This window comes from Centroberyx affinis, unplaced genomic scaffold (assembly GCF_046629955.1).
Source record: "Centroberyx affinis isolate AG114_WGS23_722 - 3 ecotype Tasmania unplaced genomic scaffold, CSIRO-AGI_Caff_v1 ptg000241l_1, whole genome shotgun sequence".
In the NCBI taxonomy this organism is placed as follows: Eukaryota; Metazoa; Chordata; class Actinopteri; order Beryciformes; family Berycidae; genus Centroberyx; species Centroberyx affinis.
The window spans coordinates 137,199-160,023 of record NW_027278926.1 but is presented as its reverse complement, the minus strand read 5'-3'; the positions used below and the strand labels follow the sequence as shown (position 1 = coordinate 160,023).

General features: G+C 42.3%; 1 protein-coding gene across 4 annotated transcripts in view; it reads left to right on the top strand.

Moving 5' to 3' along the window:
- glcci1a (glucocorticoid induced 1a) overlaps positions 1–22,825 on the top strand; it is a 34,090-nt gene that overhangs the window by 2,519 nt on the left and 8,746 nt on the right. For all 4 annotated transcript variants that reach the window (XM_071543901.1, XM_071543884.1, XM_071543892.1 and 1 more), the window contains exons 2-3: positions 12,847–12,998; positions 22,173–22,262. In XM_071543901.1, the coding sequence (XP_071400002.1) occupies positions 12,847–12,998; positions 22,173–22,262 (242 nt within the window). The remainder of the gene's footprint in view (positions 1–12,846; positions 12,999–22,172; positions 22,263–22,825) is intronic.

Here is a 22,825-nt window from a genome sequence, read left to right as displayed (position 1 = left end):
TTTGTCAAGATCTTAAAGGAACAGTTCACCCAAAAATGAAAATGCTGTCATCATCTACCCACCCTCATGCCAAATGAAACACAGGTGAAATGTGTTAGTCCATATAACACACAGGGAGGTTGCCAGCACAACTTGGTAGCAGCCTTCTCCAAAACAACTGAAGTCAATGGGGACCTGTTCTTTAGTGTTTCAAAACAAAAACAGCCAAACAATCACACTGTGAATAGAAAGACCTATACACCATTATTTGTTGCAAATCAATCAGCTGTAGTTCAGATTTGCACTAAATGATTGTGTAAATATACTGTAGGTCTTTTTGGAACTCTGAAGAACTGGTCCCCACTGACTTCAGTTGTTTTGGAGAAGGCTGCTATGGAGTTGTGCCGGCAGCCTCCCTGTGTGTTATATGGACAAACTTCACCTGTGTTTCAACTGCCATGAGGGGAAGTAGATGATGACAGAATTTTTCATTTTTGGGTGAACTATTCCTTTAATAAGGGAAGATGAGAACCACATTTTTGCGACTGATTCTCACGCTGCGAGCATCGTGCTCATTTGCATAATATGAAACTTTTTAAACTCTTTTCGTTGCATTGCAGGCCCGGGTTCGTGTCGCCACCTATCCCATTATGCCATGCGCACACAGTTACTCGCTTCTCATAGACGCTACTATGACCGTACTAGGTGATCTGTCCTCATGAAAGCATGTCTGGTGTGCAGCTGGTGATACCATCTTCAATTCAGCAATGGTGAAAATGGCCCAGAAAATGCACGGCTGTCTTACAGACTTAAAAAGTTTACACTGTACTGTAGGATTCCTGCAATGCAGATTGCTCAGGTTTTGGTAAGTAAGCATCCATGGCAGTTTGGTGTAGCGCATTCCTAGTACAGACCCCCCCTGTGACTCACCACCATGTCTAACACCATAGAGGTCATATGGTGAACTCATCTGACTATTCGACGCTGAATGACCGCCCCGACAAGTCTGATTATTACTAAGAGCAACATCCTGAAATGAGATATCAACACTCCTTGGGTTTCTAAGAATGATCATAACAGTTTGGACCGACAGATTAGTATCTGTTTCCAGAGATACAATCCTGTTAAAGAGGTTAGAACAGAACCTTCATTCTCATGCCATGCAGATATTATCGGTGTTGACCAGTTTTTGTGAACGTTACTTTTTCCAGTGAATTGTGGGAGTGCCACTGGCCTTGTGTGAGTTATGCAACCCAAGTGTGCAAGTGTTGTTTGTCAGTTAAAGTGGCGTCGAGCCTGTCAGGACTTTGCACGCTCATGCTCACACTTGGTTGATGCTGAAAACCTTCCTAGGATAACAAGGTCATCCAGTGTGACATTCAGTCATATGACCATCTCATACCCTAGAAGGAACACTCCCACCAGGCCAGGGCCTCATACATGATTCAGAAGGCACTATTTAAATGCTTCAACTTTACCGAAAATTTATAAGACTATAATGTGGTTAACTTGACTGACACACACTGCTCTTTGGTTCTAATTCATTAACTGTGTCTAGTCTACCACACACTTTTGTGATGCATAGTAATTTCTTTTGCAATACATGCTGCAGTATGGACAAATGTTAGTGTGGCATTTTCATGTATCATTTTACACTAAGGCAGTGATTCTCAACCTTTTTCATATCAAGGACCCCTAATTTAATACACATTGGAGCCACGGACCCCCATTTGATTTTGTCTCTCAGATCCAAATCTGAGAATATCTTTATTGTTGGATATGATTTTGTGCAGAGTCCCATGACTGTCTGTATTGTAGGAAGAGAAATAACAGTGAAACTATGATCAAAATAGTCATTCTTCTGCATTCTATAATTGGGTTAACTCCTTGTAAGTGAAATAATGGCGAAGTTTAACAATTCATCAGTTTGCTGGGGGACCCCCTGGAACACCATCAAGGACCCCTGGTGGTCCCCAGACCCCACGTTGAGAACCACTGCACTAAGGTATAGGCCGAGCCAATGTCCCACGAATAGGCTAGCTAGAATAATCAATGATTTGCTGTTTAAGAGGGGGGATTCATAGGTGCAGAGTGGCGAAGCAGTAAAATTCTGTTGTTCTGACTACAGCTCTTGAAGCGTGTTGCTTGTAAACCGGCCTAAGGAGGACTGAAGGCTGGGAGTGATTTAAAATGCATTACTTTGGCATGAACAGCTTAAAGGCTGAAAATAAAACCCGCTTCCTTTCATCTTCAGGTGATCAAGAACTGTAACTGCTGTCCTTGACCTCCCAAAAAAATTCTGATGTTAAAGTATGGCCAGTTGGCCTCGATCAGCAAGGGTTATACAAAGGAAACCTCCTCTATAAGCAGTCTACTACATTCTTTGGGTTGAGGCTATACATACTGAATGCAACAGATGCCAGAGAGAAAGGTGTCTGAAATTGCACTGAACATTTAGTGATTTTATTGCCTTATAAATTCATCTCAGCCGACATGACAATTTACAGAGTCTTTGAGCTATTTTGATTCTGCCTGCTGAGTGTGATTATAAGATGCAAAACATAGGCTATGGTTTTGAAGGATACTCCATGTTTCATATATGACAGCTAAAGCCACCATAGGGCTTGTTATTGCCCAACTAAGGCCTCAGTAAAACAATGGAGCAGCTTTCTGTTCAGTATGGCTGCGGTTAGGTTGTTTTCAATTTCTATAAAGGCTGGGCTAGTTTTGGATCCCTACTCTGTGGCCATTCTTCTAGGTCATGAATCTGACCTCAGGATGAACTTTGACTACAAAAGCGACTGTGGGATTAACAGGTGACTGCATGTCAGCATGATAACTCTCCAAGCTAAAATGCACGGCTTCAGTTCTTGTGCACCATCTTTCGAAATCTCCAGTTTTGCTTCTTGCTACTTTAACCTTACATTTCACAGGCACCTATAACAAGGCTGGAGATACATTTTACCTATAATATTCCATGATGAACCTCTCAGCTCTCTTTCAGTGCAAGTATGCGGTGACAGTGACTACGTGTGCTCTCTTATATAAAGGAAAGGTCTATAACTTTGATTTATCACACACTTTTCAGTCACCACTGTCAACTAAGCGTCCATGTGTATAGCCCTTTACATAAAAGGCAAATTCTTGGCTGGAGGACTGTATCTGGGATGGGACCCAACATTATTTCGAGTTATTCCTTCCATTGTTTACCTGATTATTTTTGGACCGGCAAGAATCATTGAAATCGCCGGAAAAGATATCTTGCATAGGACATTACTCCAAAGGCAGAATGTCTGTTTTTCTTTCTTTCTCTCTCGGCGGTGCGATGACAGTTGCACGCTGTAGCTCTCAACGCAGACCGGGGGCCATGTAAGCACACATCAAATGACAGGAAGTAGTAGGCCTGTTTCCATTTTAGCTGTTTGACTTGAGCCGACGGGGTCACCGCACGTTGTTGAAATCTCAGCGACAACTTGATCGGCAACACGGCCAGAGAGGAAGCGGGGGGGGGGGGGGCAGCCGTCGAGGGCCACATCGGGTGTAGACCTTATTCCGTCAGCCAAGCGCTAACAGGCCGCATTGTCAGTAATCCTGCTCCTTTTATTATTGTCTCGACTATGCACCGTGAATCAAGTCTCAAAGTCAAGATGTGGCTGGTTTAATCGGGCAGGTCTCGTCTAGGAAGAGCTGAGATGAGGCAAATGTCCGGAGAGTCCATATATTGCAGCCTTTCCGTTGGGGTTCAGCCAATATCTGTATCTGCCTTGACAAACCCATATTTTCTGGATCGAAGCTGCAGATCGGCAGTATTTGGTGCCAATATTCAATATCTCTAAGTTTGACCGTTTGCGTGCCAAACGATTCCAAAAAAATGACGTGTTTCCCAGAGAACTGTATTCTAGTCAGGGTGGGAAAGTCAGCATTTAGACCTTGGGACACTAGAACTCTCTACTGAAACCCAGGATGACAATAATAAAACATATCGCTGCATACCAAGGTTATTATAGTTTTGCATTTTTCATTAGTTTTTATTTTTATTTCGTTTTGACCTTCTGTTTTCAATTTCAGTTTAGTTTTAATTCGTTTTTAAAGTGGGTTTGCTAGTTTAGTTTAGTTTTTATTTTTTGAAAATGCTTAGTTTTAGTTTAGTTTTTATTAGTTTCAGTGTTAGTTTTAGTCTTTTTTTGTAATATGGGGTATTTGTCAGGGGCGAGATTCAAAAATTCAAAATACTAGACTTGTGTATGAAATAAATTGACAAAGACGAAAACTAAAGACATTTTCTCTATAATTTTAGTTTATTTTAGTTAGTTTTGTAAACACACAATACAGTTTCAGTTAGTTATAGTTTTTTTGTAAAGCCTCGTTTTTATTTTTATTTCAGTTAACAAAAAAGTTTTTTCACACCTAGTTTTCGTTATTTCGTTAACGATAATAACCTTGCTGCATACTTGTGTGTAATCCACTGAAAATGTGACATTAGAATCAATTCAGGTTAAGTTCCTCGCATAGACAACCAGTGTCGTATTGATCAATTCTACAATAAATATGTAATCAGACTGCATCATATCCATCATATTGGAGGTGGATGTCATTGTCTGGCTGATATTGGCCCAATGTATTGGCCGATATCATAGTTTCAAGTCATGGCACCGTATGCTTCCTTGACACGTCGTGTTTAGCAATGGTGCCTCTCCTCAAATGGGGGTCCTGCCACCTTCAAATCGGCCTTGTAGTACTTGCACAAATTGTTGGTGAACTCTAACCAGTGGAACATATTTTGCCGCTTCTTTTTGTATGTTCTTCTACCTGTGGCAGCAGGTTAGCAGGTTAGAATTAGCAGCGTCTAATGTCAGCTCCATTTTCAAAGGCGAAATCTCTACGTCACACAGGTGTCACACAGGTTTGATATTTCTCATTCGCATTCGTCTGTTTTTAGTAGCAAATGCTTGCACCGTCCTGTCCCGTTTTGCGCTGTACAATCCATCAAAATCTCTTGTTCTCCAGGCCTGTTACTGGTATGAAGGGACCTCTTTATATGATGTAATAACATCTGGCGCTGGAGACAGAGACCTCTTCATGGTGTGGATCTGGCACCGAGAGTTCCGCCCTCATCGATTTGCTTCTTGACCTCCAGATGTTGGTGTGAGGTTCATGCTCAGTCAGTTTGGAGTTTGCCGTCTGTGTACTCTGTTGCCATGGCGCGTCTCTTCTGGTTCACTTAACAGACATAAAAACCCCGAGCAAGCTTGCACTGGACAAGAATAGACCGAGCGCAGGTAGGAAAATGTCTGGGCCATCCTTTTCATCTTTCTAAAGACTTTGCCTATCTTGTTGAATGACAACTTACCTTGTTATCTCTGTCACATAGGTGTACACTTTGTAAAGCTGCTGCCTTGGGCATTGTTCACACACACTGTTTATGTCAATCAGCACAACTCTTTTCTTTTTGTCGTTCCCCTACAGTAGCATTCATTTATCATTCCAGTCTGGTTTGGAAAATGTATGAAGACGTACTGTATGTTCAGTGTATGACCTATGATCTACTAAGTGTATGTGTGTGAGGTTATGATGTGGAAAAACCACTGTTCAGATGTCGTTGCCTTGTTCCAACACAAGGTCATGGCTTTGTGTCTTTCTCTCCTCATGGAGAGGCATATAGACCAGCGGTTTTAAATGCTGGTCCTCAGGACCCAGAGCCCTGCGGTTTGCATGTAGCCATCTAAGGAGGGACTGATTTACACCTGAGATGCCAGGAGAACTACCTGATAGGATAGAACCACTGATATCATGATACTATAGACCAACTTTACCTTTATCTTTACCTTTTAAACCAGTACTGCACTCCTAAAACCTGACTTAAAGAATAACTCTAGCCATTTTTGACCTGGACTATTTCCCATCCTTTTTCAATCATACTGACTGATACTGACCAAAAGCTCATCAATTGCGAGCTACCTATGTCTTACCACTTCTCTCCAATACAGTCCAATAGGACCAATGGAAACTCTAAAAATCAACCCCAAAATCATCTTTCACAAGTCTTTTTTTTAACACATTGACTGTTCGCTCTGTATTGAGACATGTCAGTGAAAAGATGTAAAAAAATACTCATACAGTCTCATACAGTTTTGATGACGCCTTGGCCATTTGCTTTAGCGCTCCTTCGCTTCCTCTTTGCCGGCCGGCTGCAGCTGCCCGTCTACATGTGCCGCTGTGCAAAGTAAATAGTTGAAGTGGACAGGTCATGAATAAAAAATAAAAAAATAAATATATGCATGTCTTATTACCGAGTGAGCAACATCGGAGAGCAACACCCAGGCAAGCAAGATAGACAGTATTTATATACTCCATACTGAAGCAGTTGATGAGATTTTGCTCAGAATGGAATGGTATAATGGAAAAAGATGGGGAAACAGGGTTCAGGTCAGAAACACAGCTGGTGTTAAGCTTTAACCTCTGCAACCTAACTGTTGGGTGTTATTTTGATACGCCCCCTATAGAGAGCTCTTCTTGTGTGTGTTGGCTTGGTTAGCAGACGGATGTGTTTAGCCTTATTGTCTGCTGACAGCATACGCTAGTTGCTAGGCAGATGAACTTTCTTTCTTTCTTTCTTTCTTTCAGATTCTACTAACAATGGTCATAAATGTGAAATGTAACTACATAGTGTTACAATATTCAAGAAGTTCTAATTAACATTCATTTTTTTCCCTAATATCATGGCAGAGTGTTACATATTGTGCGGCTAAGTGTGTAAATTGTGGTTCTTCTCCTAGACAGAGTTTCATCAGTTCATCACGTTCTTCCCTGATATGAGGAGTCTGCTACTTTAACCTGCTGCAGGAAGGCCTCTCTGACAGTCTCTCTCTCTCTCTCTCTCTCTCTCTCTCTCTCTCTCTCTCTCTCTCTCTCTCTCTCTCTCTCTCTCTCTCTCTCCCTCCCTCCCTTAGATTTGCATCAGCTTGCTCCCAGTTAGTTTCCCACTCTGTATGTAGGCTACCTTCTCTCTTACACAGCCATAATGCCGGGCAAAAGGAATGTTTTTGTTGGTTTTGTCACTTTTGTTGCAGATAACAGCAGAGCGGTCTATGGCATTTCATAAAGCTGTCACTCTCGGGTGCTATTTGGGCCAGTTTCTCTCTTCTTTCTGCTGCAGCAGTGTCAAGGGTTAGTGTTCGACCGATATATTGGTTTGCTGATATTTCAGGCCAATACTGGCTTTTTTAAAATGACAATTTGGTTATTACTCAGTCACTATTGTGCATCTCAGATATGATGGAGTTTGTTTGAAGGGTTTCAGTAGAGAGTTTAATTCGTATAGGTATATAATGTTTAGACCATGAGGCATCATGGTCTAAACATTATATACCTATACGAATACTTGTAATTTTCTGAAATTTGATAACATATTGAATATCTGCACAGAATATCATCTATTGGCTGCTTCAACTGAAAAAATATCGGTATCAGCCTTCAAAAGCCTATATATATCGGTCAAACCCTAGCGGTGGGCTGTCTGACTTAGAGCTCCTGCCTCCTGGCTCAGCCCCTGCACCTTTCTTTCCATCTGCTCTCCCGGAAACCATAAAAACACACACACAGAGGAAAAAAGCCCCGTGCCAGGACGGCGAGACTGTGCCGAGAAGCTAGCTCGCCTGATGGAGGGTTTGGCCCGTTCAGAGATCAGCGTGGATCCAGATCACAGGGCGTCAACTGGGTATGGCGAGGTGTGGCACTCTCCATACCGCGACCTTAAGAGAGTCCAAATTCCATCCGGCGGTTTCATCGTTAGAATGGAGAGAAAAGATCAAGCCGTAATAGCTAGAAATCTATTTAGAAGCCGTATCACAAGTCACATCAGTGTTCCCTCTAAGCTGATTTAAGTGACCTACATTTAATAATTTATCACATTGACTAAATAGTATTTTGTCAGTCATCATTGCCCCAGCAATGTAGTTGAAATAGGGAGGCTTGCAAGCTTTGGCATCATATTAGATGCAGGGACCTTTGCAAGGCATAGGGTGAAACCTATTACAGTGGTTCTCAACGTGGGGTCCGGGGACCACCAGGGGTCCTTGAGGGGGTTCCAGGGGGTCCCCAGCAAATTGATGAATTGTTAAAATTCACCATTATTTCATTTAAAAGAAGTTAATGCAATGTAGAAGAATGACTATTTTGATCATAGTTTGCAGATAGTCATGGAATTCTGGACAAAATCATATCTAACAATAAAAATATTTTCAGATTTGGGTAAGAGAGACCAAATCTCATCAAATGGGGGTCTGTGGCCTAAATTAGGGGTCCTTGATATGAAAAAGGTTGAGAATCACTGACCTATTATTGCAATAGTAGGCTAATTCTTATACACTCTGTAATTTGAGACAATTGGTTCATTGAATTATAGTGAAACTAAACAATTCCTAATTTGGTCGGGATACCCACTTTGTGAACCACTGTTATATGAATGAGAAAAATGCTCTCAAATTTCTAGGCGAAAGAATGATTTATGTTTGTGTTAAAGATTCACATTTGACAGTTCCCGGAGGTCTTGTTGTTTAGTCTGCTGGAGTGCAGGGTGCAGTTTTGTGTGACACAGTATACTTTTGGGTTATGTGCACACTCTTCAGCCTAATAATTCAAATGTCTGTTGGAACTTTTCCCTGAGTGAAAGTACAAGGAGCACAAATCTAATCATGACCATAACTGTGTCAATGCCTTGGGTCTGTAATCTGCGAGATTTGAGACTGTTTTTATGGCCAGGAAGCCTCATGGGAGCCCTGTGGTAGCTTTAGTAGATACGCTGAGTTAGTGGTTTTAAAAAGTCAAAGACAAAGGCAAGTCTTGCAAGAGGAGCTGTATGTGTGTCTGTGTGTGTGTGTGTGTGTGTGTGTGTGAGAGAGAGAGAGAGAGAGAGAGTGTGTGTTGTACTTTCGTCCTGTGCTACAAGGCTTTGCCACCCAGTAGAGCTACTTAACATAGTTTTGAAGATCACAGCCAAATCTAAATTAGTTCCTTGAGTGTACCTGTAATCCTGTGGATTTATAGCAGGTGACTCAGCCCTCTCTACCTTGTTTAACGGGATTCTCTGTTGCGGGACCTCTGACCTGGACGCCAGGTCACAACAGTGTAGTAGCAGGGAGATAAAGCCTCACGGTCATCAGAGGAACATGGGCCTAACAGATCAGGCATCACGTGTGAGCAAGCACAGGGTAGTCTGATGTAATTCTTCCATGTGCTACACATTGAATGCATACTAACATTTTACTGTGTGCTTTTGTAAGATTTTGTTGCGGTAACCCTCTTAGGATGCGATCACACCTTCACTTTGTTTTCTTTGGTTCGAATCATAGTGGAAAAAATGAACTTTTTCACTTGGAAGCTCTGGTGCTCCCAACACCAATGTGAACAACAAAAACACGGCAAATATGTGGTTAAGTAGCTAAATTTAAGGAGCACCATTTTTCTATTGAACAATCAACAGTGTTGTATATAGAGCTGCAACAATTAATCGATTAGTTGTCAACTATTAAATTAATCGCCAACTATTTTGATAATCGATTAATCGGTTTGAGTAATTTTTTTAAGAAAAATAAGTCAAAATTATCTGATTCCAGCTTCTTAAATGTGAATATTTTCTGGTTTCTTTACTCCTCTATGACAGTAAACTGAATATCTTTGGGTTGTGGACAAAACAAGACATTTGAGGACGTCATCTTGGGCTTTGGGAAACACTGATTGACATTTTTCACCATTTTCTGATATTTTATAGACCAGACAACTAGGCTAATCCATTAATCATAATCGACAATTAATCAACAATGAAAATAATCGTTAGTTGCAGCCCTAGTTGTATAATCACTACACTTGCATTGTGGATATACCTACTGGATATGCAAATACAGAAAATACAAACATACAACACAAATTATTAACACAGATTTCCAAACAATAATGTAAACAATAACATAAACACACAATAACAGCAATAATAATAACAATAAGTTGTTGACACGACTTCCATGCTTTTCCACCCTCTAAACATCACATCTCAACTGACAGCCGAGTCTAACTGACGGACAGGACAATGCTGTCTGTGACTGGCACTGCACTCAGGTTCACTTATATCTGAGTGTTGGTCAGTTTTACACATCTCTGACCACTAAGAAAGTGTCCGGTTACTGTCTAGCACGCACAAATACATACGAGCAGTGTGGAGCATATTATAGAATCAGAAGTTTCACTTTGGTTTTCACATTGGGAGGGTCTGTCAGATTCCCCGAAATGCAACAGCTCCTTTCTCTTGCACTGGCTCACTGCTAAAACCAGGTGAAAGGAAATGTGCCGATCGGATTGAATTAGGCAATTTGGAACCGGTTCTCGGGTACCCAGCCCTAATGAGGACACATGAAGAAATAGCTGAATTTGTGCATGAGTCAAGACTGGTTTGCCTTCGCTTCATTTTGTTATGCTAGGCTTTCCAGGCATGACTAACCGCTGGCTATCAGACGCCAACATCCGTCCCCTTACACCCATAAACCCTTGCATTTTGTGGTCGTTTCCTGTAGTTCGTTTGGAAGATCCGCATTTTCAGACGGTCTTGGCACGGTTATTTGATGCTACTCAAGTTCAAATGCCATTGCTCTCACCGGCCCAAACGAACTGAACTAAAGGAGTAAATGCTTTAGACTTCGAGTAAATCCCTCCAAACATGCCTGGTGTGAACGCACCCTTAAGTTAAAGGGTTTACAGACTGTGTCTCATTTGGTGATTGAGGAATGCTGTTCCTAGAAACCTGTCCTGTTTGGTCAGCTTTGCAGAGGCCGCGGCGCCCTGTTTGCCTTTCAGGTCTCGGCTTTTTCATTTTAAAACAGGGCCGAAGTGTACTCTTTACACCCTCCACGGTATTGACACACATATGGGACCGACTGGGGAGGCCCATAAAGATGGACCTGGGCCATACAAGGCTGAAAGGTTAGGAGGGTGTAAATATTGTTGTTTCTAGCTTGGGAACAAAGACACACACACACATACTCAGTGGAGCGTTGTCAGAGAAAACACAAGCCCTTGACCCAGTTCCTGAGGTCTGCTGGAGCTTGGGATGTTAGTGAGGTATTTTTATCAGGTGTAGGATTGCCTCAGTATGAGCGCAGCGTGGACCGTCTCCTCCAAGGGTAACAAAGTCAACCTGAAGCTTTAGATGAGATATTATAGTATCAGTATCACTGCAACGTCACTCCCCCACGGCCTCAAGATAAGACAGAGGGTGGGCCAGGGTCTTTGTTGAGTACCCTTCCCTGACATGTGGATCAATAGATTAGATCGGTGGCTCTCAAAGAGGGATCCTTGGGGGGGGGGGGGTTCCAGGGATCGTTGAAGTGGTTCCAGGTGTCCTTGAGCTGGTTCCAGGGGGTTTCCAGGAAAATGAGGAATTTCACTCCAATTTAAGGATTATGTTTTTGGGCATTTTTGCCTTTTATTAGACAGTTCCAAGTAGAGAGAGGCAGGAAAGGTTGGGGGATGACATGTGACAAAGGTTCTGGACCGGATTCGTACCCAGCCAGAATGTCGCATTTAGATCACGGAGCCACCAGGATGCCCTACTTTTCACTCCAGTTGTACTCTAATTACCTCCCCAATGTACAGTATAAGCAGTTCCACAATTTGAGTCAAATCAAAGTTTATTTTATACATAGTTGCACTGGCAACGGTGAATAAAATCTACGCAAACTGCACCGGTACGCCTATTCAGATTTCAAAGAAACCGAAAAAAAAAATCACAACCACAGCTTACTTGCTGTAATGGAAAACAAGCATGCATGTTTTCTGGGAGAGGCGTGTTACCCTGCGGTGGAGAAGACTCTCAGCTGGCATGGAGGTGGCAGGGTTGCCAAGTTACTGTTTGGCAAAGATATCGAGTCTCTTGAAATGGTTTTGGAGTGGATTTTGGTTGGGTGTGATGTTTGTTTAAGTACAGTTCCGTGCCTCCTCCCTACAACAAAAATCTTCCCATGTGTCCCTAAGGGCGTTTTCACACCTATAGTTAATTTGCTCTGGTCCGAATCAGTTGATGAGTTTGTAAACTTGTAGCGTTTTCTCCTTGGTTCGGTTTCTTTACACATGGAGAAAAATCCAAGCGAACCAAAATGCATCACTACAAACCACTGTTCACTCCGCTTATTGGTCAGATGTGTCTGGGGCGCGAGCAGGAAAGTAAATACAGGAAGAAGGTCCTGTGTTCTGGACTAGTGCACATTGCTGCGCAACATGGAGCAACGGCAGAGTTGGCATTTGCTCATAACTGTTGTAATTATCTGGGCAATATACCAGGCAACACTGTACCAGCAGAATGTGGAATGCAATTTGAGGAAACGTCTTGAAAATGCTATACTGGCTATAGGCTACCTGGCTATACCTGCTATACCTGCTACCTGGCTACGGGAGCCGTTTAGCTCAAACTTGCGGAGTAAGTACTTGCGGGTCGGATCGAGGTCGGATCACGTTCCCACCACAAACGAACCGCTCCAGAGTTCGTTCGGGACCGGACCGAGACCACCTCCTCTAAAGGGTCTCGGCGCGGTTGTTTTGGTCCGCACCCGAGTGCGATTACTGTGTTCACACCTGCCCAAACGAATCGCACCAAGGGGGAAAACGAACCAGAGTCCAGATTTAACCGGACTAAAAGCGCAGGTGTGAAAACGCCCTAAGACAAAAATCTGATCAGAAGGGGCCTCACACGTGTCTATTTGGGGGTCCGCGATACATGAAAACGTTTGTGAAGCCCCGGGCTAGACGACGGCGACCGCATTTAAGTCGAACTCCCTCGCTTTATCTCTCTTTTCTCTCTCTCTTGTCCTTTCATCTCCGCAGCCGAAAGGGCAAAGGCTCAGCAGGTCCGGAGCTCGGGGGCGATCCGTCGGACTTCCTCCCTGGGCACGATCACCGGGCCCTACCTCACCGGGCAGTGGCCTCGTGACCCCCATGTGCACTACCCATCTTGTATGAAAGATAAATCCACACAGGTGAGCGCAAACCCCCGCACCCCCCCCCCCCCCCCCTCCCCTTCATGTGTCATGTTGTGTCCGGACCCCTACACAGATAAATACTTAGGGCATTTTGGTAGGAGAGAAAAGAGAAGCAGATATATTAATGCAATGCCTGTTAACATGCACAAACTAATGTGATCTGTACTGCAGCAGTATTATCATTTATTGTCTTTCAGTGGAATCATATGGTGGTGATTTTGGGATAACGTAACACAATTCTGCTGTCTAAATTGATGATAACAAGCAAATTTTATTCAGAAATCTGACAAAATGAGGTATGGTAGGAATTAGAAAATTTCCGTTTTGTTTGACATCAAACCTAACATTACCATTCGGTTCAATGGGATGAAAAAATCGTGTATCAGCCAGTCACTATTGACATGCATATGATGTAGTTTGTTTGATTACATGTTTTGAGACATTTTGATCAGATTCCAGACAAGTATGCATGACTATCTCATCCTCATCCTCATCCTCATGCTGGGTTTCAGTGGAGAGTTTTAGTGTGCCATGGCCTAAATGCTGTTTCAGAGACTTTTCCACCCTGACAAAGGAAAGTTCTGGCACAAAAATGGTCAAAGTTAAAGACATGGAATATCGGAACAAACTGTTAGCTATCAGCAGCTTCATTGCAAAAAAATATTGGTATCATATCGGCCTTCAAAAACCCATATCGGTCGAACCCTAGTGTCCTCCTACACTACTGAGACAGTCAGACTTTGTTTGTGGAGGAGGACAGGGAACTATGAAGCAGAAGTTGCCAAGCTGCTCTCTAATGAGGAAGTGGGGAAGTTCAGATGTTGACACATGTTGTCTTGTATGGCTTCGTATTTGTTTGCTGCAACATCTCAAGGCATAGCCCAGCTTGGATTACACTTTCTTAAAGTGGTGGCTGCAGTTCTGTAAACCCCCAAACTAGTGTTGTCATACCAGAATTTTTAGTTTTGTGCCAATACTAAGTTGAATATTCAATCATTCAGCACGTTTTCGTCTTTGTCAGCTCTGGAAGTGAAATAGATCCATATTTGTCAACTAGTTTCGGTGGACTGGAATCCAGTTCAACACACGGTGGACTGTTTGATGCTGTCCACTGTCACTGTCTATTACAATCCTTCTTCTTCTAACTATTCCAGTCCACATGTATACGCCCTCAAGAGGTGATGTTGAAATGGAATTTGAGCTTGCAGAACACATTTATTTATTTATTTTAAAGTATCGTATGTGAAAGTATTGAACATTTCTAAAATTGACTATTGAATTTAACATTTTGTGTCGGTAGTGAAGTAGTATTGAAATTTCGGACATCCTGACAACCCTACTCCAAATGAACACCTTTATCCAGCTGCAGCTAAAGGAAAATTCAACCCTAAGATACTCTTAAGATGTGATGTTCAATGCATTCCTGGAGTTCTTTTGTGATGAATTGCTGCAATTTACCTTTTTGTCGTACCCACTTTGCCTCAATCGGCCTCGTCCACTTCTACTTCAGTCGGTGATTTCCTACATTTTCCAGCATGCCTTTGGACGGCCTCCAGAGAATGTGCCTGAGCATTTCAGCTGTGGGTTTTACGTGTAGGCGGAGGGAGCAGAAGCGATAGCAGAGCAAGAGTTTTTTCCGGTGGAGAAAAAATGAGACTTGCGCCCCTTTGGCAAAACACAACACGTCTTGTGGCTGCAGTGCATTCTAGTCTATTGAGGCTGCTGTCAGTGGAGGAATTGGTCTCTCTGCCTCTTCTACAGTGGATTTCTCCCTGTATGACTGTTGAACGTCTCTTGGTGCAAAATGGCGGCTCTACAGAGAAGCCTTTCCTCTTTGATTCTGGGGTGGCTGACATCAAAACCTGACGTTAGACACATTTGTCTCCTATTTTGTCTCCTATTGAACTCTATTGTAGCTGCACTGGAAACACTGGGAAAACACTGGAAAAGAGAAATACACCACCAGACAATAGTGTTAAGTGTAGATTTTCCCTTAAATATACTGCAAAACACAGGGCATGTATCTCTGCATTAACTCTGTCTATTTTTTTGTAAAATATTAGTATCCTTTGTCATTGCTGGTACAGTAGTGATGCTTTGTGTCATTCCTCTCCTCTCTTTACGCCCTCAGTCACCTGCCCTCTGATCCCCTCGCGGTGTTTAGCCCCAGTTGCCCCGCGCGGACCGGTCTATACATCCTGTTCCTTCCAGGTTGTGTGACATTTACCACCTACGCATCCGCGGACCTTCAAAAGACAGATGACCTCTTTGCTCTTAGTTTACAGTGTATTATTAACCAGGCTCTCGAAGTGACACAAAGGCGTGATTGTGAGCATGTGCGCGGCTGCCATTTGACTCGGCGCTCCTGTTTGACAGATGATGTCACCCGTTTGCCTTCGACCATGCTGCTGTTGCTGCAGGAATGCTTTCTCCCCCTACTCTTGCTCGCTTAGAGTCCTCAGTCCTTAGTGAAGTCAAGTCAACACAACCTGTCACAAGCCCTTGCTCTTTGATTGTGAGGGGCTGACACTAAAACCTGACGTTTGGAACTATCTGGATGTCATCTACCTTTTGGCCAGTTATCCGCAGGAATGAGAAAAACACACCACCGAACAACAAAATGCACCCAGGAATGCAAGGTACATCGCCAATAGTTGTTTCTTTCTGACCCTCACCCTTTCCTTTAAGACAGGTCTCATCTCAAATATTACCTTTGACCGTTTTAATAAATCATATCACACAGAAAATTGGTGCAGAAATGACCGTGTACAAAGATTCAGATTGTATGCATTGCAGGGTGAAGTGGTGTTACAGTCCAGTTGTATGTTATTACAGGGGATCTTTCAGTTTGGCAGTCAGAAAAGCCAACACATTGATGGTTTGCTGGTTTATCTATGAATATTATGGAGTACAGGATATTACATGTTAAGGAGTGCAACAGAGCCAAATATTATTGGAGTATTTAAGAAGGGTACATGAAGACGAAGGCTCTTTCATTTTGTGACTCGGTGTGGTGCAGCTGTAGTAGCACCCAAGTCTGTGTCAGTCATGATGACACCCACATGACCTCATACATCCTGTTTTTATTCTGCTGCTCAGCCACGCAGACTCAACAGCGCCAGTGTAACTGCCTCATTACCAAATCAGCTCCCTTAACCATATTGGTATTGGGGTTAGACTGATATATGGCCCTCTATTTGAAATGGAATATGGACCAGTCCATATGCCCCACCTCTGATATGGTGGATGTGCTGCAGTTTGTTGGATTTCTTATTTATTGTATAATGGGTTAATATTACACTGGTTGTCTATGGCAGTGATTCTCAACCTTTTTCATATCAAGGACCCCTACTTTAGTCCACATTAGAGCCACAGACCCCCATTTGATGAGATTTTGTCTCTCAGACCCAAATCTGAGAATATTTTTATTGTCAGATATGATTTTGTCCAGAATTCCATGACTATCTATATTGTAGGCAGAGAGATAACAGAGAAACTATGATCAAAACAGTCATTCTTCTACATTCTATAACTGTGTTAACTTCTTGTAAATGAAGTAATAGTGAAGTTTAACAATTCATCTATTTGCTGGGGACCCCCTGGAACCCCCTCAAGGACCCCTGGTGGTCCTCGGACCCCACGTTGAGAACCACTGGTCTATGGGAAGCCCTTAACCTGAATTGATTCTTGTGTGGAATCCAATTAAAATGTAGTAGTAATAAGTACATAGTTTTACAAGAACAATAAAATTCTAGGAGAGACACTGAAACAGTTCAATTTGAAGATACTGAGTACTGTCATAAAATATTGCCTGTCAGCAGCTTCAGTCCAAATTCCAGTATCGGCTTTCAAAAACCCATATCGGTCGAACCCGAATCGCTGTAACCAGTGTGACAGCATAGCGTGTGAATCAGCCTCAACTAACTTAATTCAGCTCTGGCGCTCGTACACATGGAAGCATCTGCGTGTGCAAGAGAGTGGGCCAGCCAGTTTATCCTTTCCCCATAAGGCTATTATTTATATGACAAACTCACCCAGCGGAAAACCTGGAAATCCCCAAAACTGTTTATTCATTGACAGAACACATGCTGGGCAGGTGGAGCTGGTATGCAGTCACACACACACACACATACACACACACACAGTCCTGCGGTTGACTGTGCTTGTACATCTATCCTTATGAGGACCGCATAAGAATAAGACAGATGAGGAAAATCTCCAAAGTAAGGACATTTTGTTGGTTCAAACTTCTACATGGGATTAGTTTAGGATTAGGTTAGGGTAAGGGTTAAAGTTAGTTTAGGATTAGGACTTGGGTTTAGGGTTAAAATTAGAATTGGGTTTAGGTTGAGGAAAGGGTTAAGGTTATGTATGTAGTGGAGAGGGTTCATTTTAGGGTTAGGGATTAGGAGATAAATGTAGTCAGTGAAGGTCCTTAGAGCTGGGCAATATATCAATATTATATCGATATCGTGATATGAGACTAGATATCAGCTTAGATTTTGGATATCGTGATATGGCATAAGTGTTGTCTTTTCCTGGTTTTAAAGGCTGCATTACAGTAAAGTGATGTCATTTCCTGAACTTACCAGACTGTTCTAGCTGTTCTATTATTTGCTTTTACCCACTTAATCATTATATCCACATTACTGATGATTATTTATCAAAAATCTCATTGTGTAAATATATTGTGAAAGCACCAATAGTCATCCCTACAATACTGTCACAATATCGATATCGAGGTATTTGGTAAAAATATCATGATATTTGATTTTGTCCATATCGCCCAGCCCTAAAGGTCCTCACAGCTAAGACAAATGCACGTGCTCATTTGTGCGTTTCATATTAAAATGCACATTTCCTAACTTTCTGTGTGAAAGAGATAGAGAGCTCCCCACACTCTTAATAAGGACACAGAGAAATGTGTCTTCAAAGCGGGCATCTTGCTGCTCCCTGGCACAGCGTGACCTGTTTACACAAGGACAACCTTTTTGAAATGTGCCGTCTCACCAGAGATGAATCGGGCAGCCAGCCATTTACAACCGCTGCTGGCAAACAAACATCAGTAGGCACTTTCCATCAGTCCGTACAGTGGGTATTTTCACTCGCTTTCTATCTGTCTCCAGCCCCGAGGAGAGGAGCGGGCGCACAGAGCCGGCCTTTATCAGAACACAGACGCCATTTTAATCCATGTGTTCGACTCGCGCGTTAGTCCCGCCTCGCTTCTCCTTTTCCCCTCCTCACCCCGAGCAGGTTACATTTTGCATTTACGTTTCAGGCATTTAGCTGACGTACCAGGGCAGCTTACAGCGAGTGCAACAGTAGGTCTCTGGGTCCTTGGAAAGTCTGAAGTGGTCTTAAATGATCTAAATTTAAGGCCTTATAAAAGATTCAAATGTCTTAAATAAGGTTGTTAGAGATCTTATGTTTTTCACTGTGCAATGACTTTGTGCTAGAGCTGAACGATTTTGAAAAAATATCTAATTGCGATTATTTTGACTGATATTGCAATTGTGATATTAGAGGGAATGATAATTTTCACATCATTATTCTCATTTTCATTGAAAAACGTATTAAAATGATTATGGTGTGATTTTTGCGGGGATCTGTACCAAACAAAGATGTTTTCTTAAGTCTGTAGAATATGATGTGTAGGCCAGGACATCTCTGCAGCACCACCATATTTAAGTTATTTTAATTGCAGTAGGCCATATTGTGATTTCGATAAAATTTTGATTAATTCGTAATTTTCGTAATCGATTAATCTGGTGACTAATTCCATTAGTCATGACAAAAAGAAAAATGAATTAAGCAGCTCAAAATTCAAAGCTTTATTGAGTTGTCATGTCTTTGAGGAGCAGGTGGAGGATGCTAACCAAGGGGAAAGTCATCCGTACACCTTTATTTGTATCATAATTGTACATGTTTCATGCCTGTAAATGCCATGGATTCTCTGTGTGCATGGGTAGGGTGAGAGAGCACATGAATTGAATACTTTTTGAGAAGTGATTATGATTTGAATTAAAAGCCTGACATGAGGTCTGTGGTTAAGACGAGCTTAAGACTGTTTCACGTTTCATTCTGTGAGATAAAATAAATCATTAAACATCCCATTTGTGAATTTAGGGTTAGGGTTAGCTTTTTAAAGATGATTTCTGTCATTTTTGCATTTATTATACAGTGTAAAGTATATGGAGACAGAAAGATCGGGAGAAAGAGGGGGGAGACATGCGACCAAGGTCCCAGGCCAGATTCCGAACCTGAAACATTGTGTTTACATGGAACACGCCTTAGATCACTGAGCTGTATAAATAATGTGCAGCGTCAATGATCAAAGTCCACATCAACGAATTTGCTTATTGTGTTGATAATGTCGATTAACCGTTGCAGTTCTAGTTAGTAGTACAATGTGCATCCTATCTACTTTTACGGTTGGACTTCATGTCCCTTAACAATCAATTTCCCGCTGTTCTTTTCCTTATACTGTCCATTTATAGTTTCACAACTTTCATTAGCTATGGTCAGTCAGAAACAGGCTGGTTTTGCCAACTTAACTTCTTAAATTCGATTCCAGGCAGCATAAAAAAAAAAAAGTCTTAAATTTGGCTTTCTGAAACTTGCAGATACCATGGTAGAATAAGCTTCAATTCCTAGACCACCAAAAACTACAAGCAACCAACATTACAGAGTGCACAGGTCACAGCCTTAGTGCCCTTACAATATTTCTGTAACCATAAAATGATCATGTAAGAGCGAGGGCAAAAAATTAGGGCTGCAACTAACGATTATTTTCATTGTCGATTAATCTGTCGCTTATTTTCTCGATTAATGGATTAGTTGTTTGGTCTATAAAATGTCAGAAAACGGTGAAAAATGTGGATCAGTGTTTCCCAAAGCCCAAGATGACGTCCTCAAATGTCTTGTTTTGGTCCACAACCCAAAGATATTCAGTTTACTGTCATAGAGGAGTAAAGAAACCAGAAAATATTCACATTTAAGAAGCTGTGGAATCAGAGAATTTGGATTTATTTTTCGTAAAAAATTACTCAAACCGGTTAATCGATTATCAAAATAGTTGGCGATTAATGTAATCGTTGACAACTAACCGATTAATCGTTGCAGCTCTACAAAAAATACCAAGGAGAGAGAGGTTTTTTTTTTGTTTTTTGTTTTTTTAGAGCAAGTAAAGTAAGTAGAGAGAGGTTATGATCCAGTGGCAAGAGGATGACGTGAGGTATGAATCTTTCAGCCTTCGATGGCAGACGTGGAACGCTTCTGCTCTTCAGCCTGGAGTGAATAGGCCGTAGGCTGAAAACTCCTCTCTCCAAGCTCCTCTGCCCCCGGCACCTAAAGGGTTACCGGTGGGATGACGCAGGGCCGGCTGCTTTTTTTTTTTTTTTACATCTGCCCCGTTCACATAATTACTTATTAATCAGCCTGGCGGTGCCTCGGCGGAGGCCTCGTCCCGCTTCCATTGTGGGAGCGAGAGCCGGCGGGTATTTGAGAGCCTCGCTGTGAAGCCAGGCATCGGTGTCAAAAGCTCCACGCAGCCTCACACAGTACTCAGAAGGGTCACACCAGGCTGATATTGGCCTTTTATTAAAAATCGGATATCAGCCAGTCACCTCTGTTATGCTAGAGGTTCCTCCCTGACCTCAGTTAATGAATATGCTTTTATTATTATTGTTTTCATATCATATGTGTGACCAGAGAAATCATTCCAGTGCGGTGTGGGAGGGTTTTTCCTCAACAGTCTATAAAACCTGTAATGAAACCTGCCTCACCCCTGCCTTAAAGGATAATTCTTATTTTCATTTTGGACTCTATTTTCATAGTTTTTTGCCATCATGACAATTGATTGTATTCAACCCAAAAAGCTCATCCTTTGAACACTCACACTGCAGTTGTACATGTCTTTTTAAATAGCTGTGATTGAACATGAAGCTCCGCAGTGGCGTAAGTGACAAAATTTGTAACACAGTCAATTGTCATGATGGCAAAAACTAGGAAAATAACACCCAGGTTAAAATAACCTGAATTATCCTTTAAAGAGGTGCTAACCCACCTAAAAGAATTGCATTAGTATGAGTTTCAATGGAGAGTGTCCCATGATGGCCTAAATGCTGTTTCAGAGGCTTTTCTACACTGATAAAAAATCAACTCTGAGGAAACATTGAATCCTTGTTAAGATTTTGAATTTTTTTGGCATGAAAATCCCAAAAAAATATACCCAGTTATCACTGATACCCCAGTCTCAAGGACAGCAGGTGGTTACACCGCCTGAACATTTCCGAGAGATTTCTGAAAGCGGCCGCTACTAACCAGGGAGTTTATCCCGGTGCAAAATACAAAGCTAGCTCAGTCAGTGACGATATGAAGAGCTCCTCTGTAGGTCTGTCCTGCTGGCTCCGGGTTGCTTCATCTCTCAGAAGGAGGAAGAGGTGGGGGGGGGGGGGGGCTCTCTAGTAATTGACTTGCTGCTGAAAATAAACAAATGGCCCTTTGAGCTGGACCCATTAAGATGAGCAAGGCAGCAATTCAATTTCCTCTGGGTGTCGGGGAGGAGAGGGAGACACTGTGTTGTTTGCTGCATGTGTGTGGTTGAGAGAGAGAGAGAGAGAGAGAGAGAGAGAGAGAGAGAGCACTCATGTACTGTAGCTCCCTCTGTGTCGCAGAGCCCAGCTCAGCTTTCACTCTTAGTGTGTCTATGTAGTGTGTGTGTGTGTGTGTGTATGAGAGAGTCTCCCCATGCTGCCTTTTATGAACTTAATGATCTGGAGGCGATGACTGTATCTGTCACATTGCCAACGGTACTTTACCTAGGCTTCCCACTGGTCATGGCATTCCGGGAATATCATGGAATTTTGAGAGGTGTAGCCCAGACAGGGAATATCAGGGACTTTTTCAAATGGCTCACTGTACAGGAATATAGCAGAATGTATTTTCCAACTTGTTTCATTGCATTAGATGGCTCTGGAGTGGAAGCCAGACTGAAAAAACAACATTAACAAGGAAGGGGAAGAGAGATTTTGAGGTCATGGAAGTGCTTTGACGTAGTGACGAAAAGGCACAGAGCTTCACGTCAGGGCCGTGGTGTGTTAACCTTGTTTAACCAGTCCGGAATACCAGGTATGCCGATAGTAATGTTTCCGCTGTGACCTTTCTTTTCAGACTCCTGGATGTTGGATTGACGAGACAGGAGAGAAGAGGAGCACCCACCAGCGCTCGGCGTCCTGGGGCAGCGCCGATCAGCTCAAAGAGGTACAGGACGGCAAAAAGAATACACACACACACACACACACACACACACATTTACACACTAAGACAAACACACGCAGTTGCCTTAAAGGAATACACCGTGGTAGACCTGGCTCTGGTTCTCCATGCTAACACTTTAGTATACTCTGTGTTGAGTGATAGTAGGCTCCATGCACTTTAGTAAACGCTAAGTTGAGTGATAGTAGGTCATTAGCATTATCTCAAAATTTAAAAAAAAAAGCTAAATGGTAGGTAATCTTATATGATATGTAGGCAAGTCTGACAGTTTTATCTAGGAGACTGGTAAAATTAACAGGAGATATAATGGAAAAATATGTTTTTTTCTCTAGAAACTGAAGGGATGGCTGTGTATAACTAAATATTACTAAAAGGTCAGTCTTCTTAAATTGGATAATGCCTAGTGGCCTACTATCACTCAACATAGTGTATGCTAAAGTGTTAGCATGGAGCCTACTATCACTCAACATAGTGTATGCTAAAGTGTTAGCATGGAGTCTACTATCACTCAACATAGTGTATGCTAAAGTGTTAGCATGGAGTCTACT